This window comes from Elephantulus edwardii, unplaced genomic scaffold, assembly GCF_000299155.1.
Source record: "Elephantulus edwardii isolate Elephantulus edwardi_28Jun2011 unplaced genomic scaffold, EleEdw1.0 scaffold00020, whole genome shotgun sequence".
NCBI lineage: Eukaryota > Metazoa > Chordata > Mammalia > Macroscelidea > Macroscelididae > Elephantulus > Elephantulus edwardii.
In genome coordinates, this window is record NW_006399770.1 from 1,722,764 (window position 1) to 1,728,296 (window position 5,533).

Here is a 5,533-nt window from a genome sequence, read left to right on the forward strand (position 1 = left end):
TTTATAACACTGTTTATTGATCAAATAAAGGATTTACTGCTATCTAAAATTTCATAAACACCATTAAAAATTCAAAATTGATATTATTCTGAACCTTAAATGTTCAATAGTTCAAAGAGACAATTTTTACATGTATAGCACACAATAGAGAAACTTAACAGCAGACATCCCAAGAATAACAATGGCAAGTCCACCAAAATGCGTACAAAATTACAGATAAGCATTTCTTTCACTGTTTTGTTGTGGGAAAAACCATTTATAAAGGAAACAGAAACTCAGCTGCACACATCAAATATCATCATCATCTTCTTCATCCTGAGACGATCCTGCTTGATTGGATGCACTGGCTGAGGCAGCGGCAAGCTGGGCCTGTTGGGCTGCCTGTTGCATCTGAAGCCATTCCTGCTGGGCCAATTCTGCCTGTTGCTGTCTAGCCTAAACACCAAAAGAACAAAAGCAAAAAAAAAGCCTCAATTGAGAATCACTTTTCTTAAAAAAAAAAAAATATATATATCAAAAGCACACACATACCACCCACTACCTTTTGGTTATATATAGATTAAGTCAATTACAATTTGAGTTATTATCCAAGTTGGTTATTTTCCAGCTACTCTGGAACCGCTGCACATATGGAACTCTATGAGAAAACTGTCAGATACAACTTTTCTATCAACCTCACAGGTTTAAGGAGATCTATAAAACTTGAATTATTTTTTTTAAATAGTCTCCTGATAGACCTATTGTTCAAATGAAGATGAAAAGGATGACATGTCATCAGGTTTTTTTGCCCCTTTGGTTCCACTCCCTGTATTTCTCTTCCTTTCTTTTTATTTGACTCTGCCTTCTCATTTCACAATTTTATGTACATCTTTTCAATATAGAAGTTATTCCTGTAGTTTAAAAGATGTCTAGTACTTTTTAAATTTACTACATATTAAGTTGGGTGAAGAGAAAAGCTATGAACAAGGGGTAATTAGCAAATTAAAGACATAGGGAAACAATCAGCCCGTGGCACTGAGACCCCAATTAGATTATGTCCAGTTATCACTCCTAACCAATCTGAAAGGGATCACCTGGATAGAACGGGAGATAAAACTCAACATTAGAATGATAGCCAGGCTGACTGGTCTGATGGAGAGCGGTAAAACCCAAGTCCATAATCCTTAGGTAATGTTTGAGCCTGGCACTGAACTCATCCTTGTGATACAACTTTCAGTTAAATAATAACTAAAAAAACTTCAATGCCTTTGAGTCAGATACTGACTCTGATGATGATGCATCCTGTTTCTGAGGTTATATTATCACAAAAGGAGGAGATAGCCCATCTTTCTCCCTTGGAGCTGCTGGTGGATCTGAACCACCAGAGAGCAGTATACCTGCTATAGATTATGCTGCCAGAGCTCCCAGCCAAACTATATCTTTCAGGTGAACAGTAACAGCAGGGAGGAACTCAGCCCTTAGAACACTCAATCACAAGGCACAACTTGTCCAAGGATAACACTCTGAGGGTGGGAAGGGAGAAGTTGGAAGATTGATGATGGAAACAAAGAGGAATAGTACAAAGAGTGATGAGACAATGTGGGACTTGTAATCAAGATCATAAAGTAAAATGTATGAATGGTTTAATGGCATACCAACCTCCTCTGTAAAGTTGCACTCAAATCACAAGTTAAGAAAAACAAAACAAAACTCTATTAAGTTCTTAGGGGAAAAGTATTTTAAGTGAACATAGTTAACTATCACAGTACCTCATTATTTATTTGTCTGTCACTGACAAAAATACACCCTTCCCCTAAACTAATGAAAGAGAGTTAATAAAGACTGAATTTTAGTATATGGGATAATTGAAATCCTTTCATAGAAAAAACAAAGTGGTCCTTAAAATAATGTGGTTCATAAAAATCACAGACTTTTTCACACCAAGATATATTATACATTGGATATACTGCTGCAACACTTAATATTCCTTCCCAATCATAAGCAGAAAGAAAAAGCACCACCACAAAAAGGAAGAAAACGAACTTGCTTTTGAGAAGATATTACAATTTCCCATTAAGCTGTCAATGTTGTTTTTCTCTGTGTTTACTGAGAATTGTCCCTTAAGCCTGCCTGACACCTATTAAACCTCAAACTCATTGCCTTTGAATAGTTTTGACTCGTAATGACTGTTGAGTTTTCAAGGCTGTAAATGATAATGGGAGGGGACTGTTCATCTTTCTCCAGTGAAAGTTTACAAAGCAAAGTGGTTTCCCATTCAATCATGTCTAAAAGGTCTTGGGGGACAGTATTAATGATAAATCTTTACATCAAACCTCTAGAAACAGCCATGGTTCACTAGTTTTCTAATAGGTTATAAGACAGAAAAATCTGTCTTGAAACTATCTGGACTACCTGGACTATTGTGTAATAAACTAAGTAACAATTAAATACCCTTAACCAATCCTGTGTTATATATCTATCCATGTCAAGTTCTAGCTTCTGGATATCCCAGCATTGATTCCCCTGATTGTCTTTTCGCCAATTACAAAGTTTTTAAACTTTTAACAAGAAAGAGAATTATTAAAATTTGGTACTTTAGAGGAGCAGCTCCATGGAGCTGAAAACTCAAAGTGAAGAAAGGCAAGCACTGAACTAGGAGTAAAGTTTTAAGGCCCCCAATTCATCCCTGAGAGAAAGTGTATGTTAAGGCTGTCTCCAATTACAGAAACTGCAAATTAGTTCCTTCTCCAGGAAAAAAACAGCTAAGGCTCAAGTGAAGACATTCTGGTGGGTCACTCAAAGGATCTGAAGTAAATAGAAAGCTAAAGGAAAGAGTAAATGCTTTCTTCCTCCTCCAGTGTATAAGCTTCAGAGCTCCCTAATGACAGCAGACTCTAACAGGGAATCAGTAGCAAAATAGAAATGTCCTTTGAATAATTACAGCATAGCTGCAAAGCACAAAAGATGGGCTTCAGGCTGACAGAAAATTTCTTAGCTAATTCCTACACTCTTAAAACTGTGAGGAGGCGGTCTTAGAGGTGACTTGCTGTCTCCCAGATCTGTGTAATAAAGTGCATAAAAAAAAAAACAAAAAAACTGTGATGTTTTCTATACTTGTGATCTTTTTTGTACTTTCTTCTCACAATGAATCAGTCCCATATTACAATTGTTAGCATACTTTTATCTTACTTCCTTCTATAAGACACCAAGTTTCTTAAGATGAATACATTGTTTTTGTGCACTTGTAGCATCATATAGAAGTTTTATATACCAATAAGGAATTTTCACGCTAAATTAATTTTATGAAATTAAATTAACCAACTGAATGAATTTTGGTTAAATAAATGAAACTTGGTTAAATTTATTTTGATCAACTACTTAGAACTAGTTCATCAAAGGACGAGGATAGGTAAAACAAAATGGTGGTAGTAGTGAAGTAAAAGATGAAAGTAAAAGTTATTACCCTGGAGAAATATTAATAAAGCAACCAGTTCTGTTAGAGAGTAACAAAAGAAGCAGTCAAGTGTTAAATGTTATTACAAAAATAAAAAACTCCAGAACGGGAATTGAAGGGAAAGTTACTCAATTTGATTTTAGAATGTCTCTATGGTAAGAAGAGAATTCAAATTACAAGGAGTAAGGTCTGATAGCCTAGTGGCAAGAAGCTGTGCTACAATCCCAGTGGCACGTGGTTCGAATCCTCCAGCTGCTCCATGGCAGAAGGATGGGCAATCTCCTTCCTTGTGATTAACTGCCTCTGAAAACCTGCCACAGGGTAAGCTACGGGTCAGTTCCAACTTGAAGGTACATAACAGCAAAGAATAAATGACATATATTTTCAGATATCATGCATCATCATAGCATAAAAGAGAAGAGGGGAGGCATGGGGATTCCCTGAGTGGCCACTCACAGAAAAACTGGTGGTTCAAGCCCACCCAGAGGTGAGTTTTGGTTGGGAAAGAAAGCTAAAAGCAGCCATGGAAATACCTTTTGGAATATAGTGCCACTCTGAAACATGAATTGCCAAGAATCAGAACCAATTAGATGACAACTAGCTTTGGTTTTGAATCTTCAATATAGGTTACATCTCAACATCAAGCAGATGGTGCAAAGAAACGAGCAACATTAAAGAAAGGAGCACAACAAAACGACAGCAATAAAAAGAATTTCTATTTATAATTACATTGAATGTGAATGGATTAAGTGCCAAGAGGAAAAAAAATAGTAGAATGGATAAACCAAAGAGTGGAGTTATTTATGTGCCGTCAAGTTGCCCACAACTCATAGCGACCCTATGTACAGCAGCTCCGAAGCCTGCCCTGTCCTGAACCAGTCTCACTGACTCTGACACACCTACCCCCACTGCCCCAGTTACTCTATCAATCCATCTCATCCAGAGTCTTCCTCTCCTGTGCTGTTTCTCCACCCTTTTGAGCATAATGTTCTTTTCCAAGACTCGGACCCTCCTGGTCAGCCACATGCCCACAGTATGTGAGACAGAGCTTCAAAATCCTAGCCTCCAAGGAGAAACTTGGTTTCACCCTCTCCAAGACACACCTATCTGTTTTCTCGTAGTTCATGATATGTTCAAAACTACTCTCCAGCACCAAAACTCAAAGGTATTGATTCTTCTGTCATCCTTCATCACTGTCCAAATGTCAGATGAAGAGTAAGCAACTGAGAAGACTGTAGCTTGGATCAGGGGCACTTCAGTCTTTAGACTAACACAGCTGTTCTTTAGCACACTGGAGAGGCAGATTTTCCCAACACACCCCGTCTCCTGATTTCCTGACTGTTGGCCACACAGGTACTGATTGAGCATCGTAGAAAGAGAAAATTGTTAACAACTTCAAACTTTTCTCCATCTATCATGATGCTGCCTATTGGTTAGGTGAAGATTTTTGTTTTCTTGATGCTGAGATGCAACATCTTCTGCAGCAAATGTTTCAAGGTCCCTTTGTTTAGGCATCTGCATAATCCAGGTTGCTGATGAATTGTTCTCTAATCCTGATGCCACATTCTTCTTTATGAAGTAAGGATATATCCCTGACGTGCTCCCTTCTTAATTTTCAAAAGATAAAATTTTTTTAATTTCTGCACCCTTCGGCATTAGTGTTTGGTGTGTAAATCTGAATAGTAGTAACATGTCTTTCCTGTGTAAGTATGAATATTAGATCATTGTTGTTATGTACCATCAAGTCAACTCCAACTAGTAGGGTATACAACACTCATGTACAACCACTCTGAACCCTTTCCTATCCTAAGCCAGTCTCACTGACTCCGACACACCTACTCCCATTGCCCTAATTACTGTTATCAATCCATCTCATCCAGTGCCTTCCTCTTCTTGTGCCACCCTTGTCCCTCCACCCTTCTGAGCAAGATGTCCTTCTCAAAGGACCAGTCCCTCCTGGACATGTGCCCAAAGTGAGAGACAGAGCTTCAAAATCTTCACCTTCAAGAAGAAACCTGGTTCTACTCTCTCTAGGAGTCCTGTTTGTTCTCTTGGCAGTCCACGGTATGTTCAATACAGGGTATCAATTCTTCTTCTGTC

At 38.0% G+C, this 5,533-nt stretch overlaps 1 protein-coding gene across 1 annotated transcript in view; it reads right to left on the reverse strand.

Annotated features, from left to right (window-relative positions):
- Window positions 1-288: 288 nt before the first annotated feature.
- DR1 (down-regulator of transcription 1, TBP-binding (negative cofactor 2)) overlaps window positions 289-5,533 on the reverse strand; it is a 23,398-nt gene continuing 18,153 nt past the window's right edge. The window contains exon 3 of the mRNA XM_006882412.1: window positions 289-435. Within this exon, the coding sequence (XP_006882474.1) occupies window positions 289-435 (147 nt within the window). The remainder of the gene's footprint in view (window positions 436-5,533) is intronic.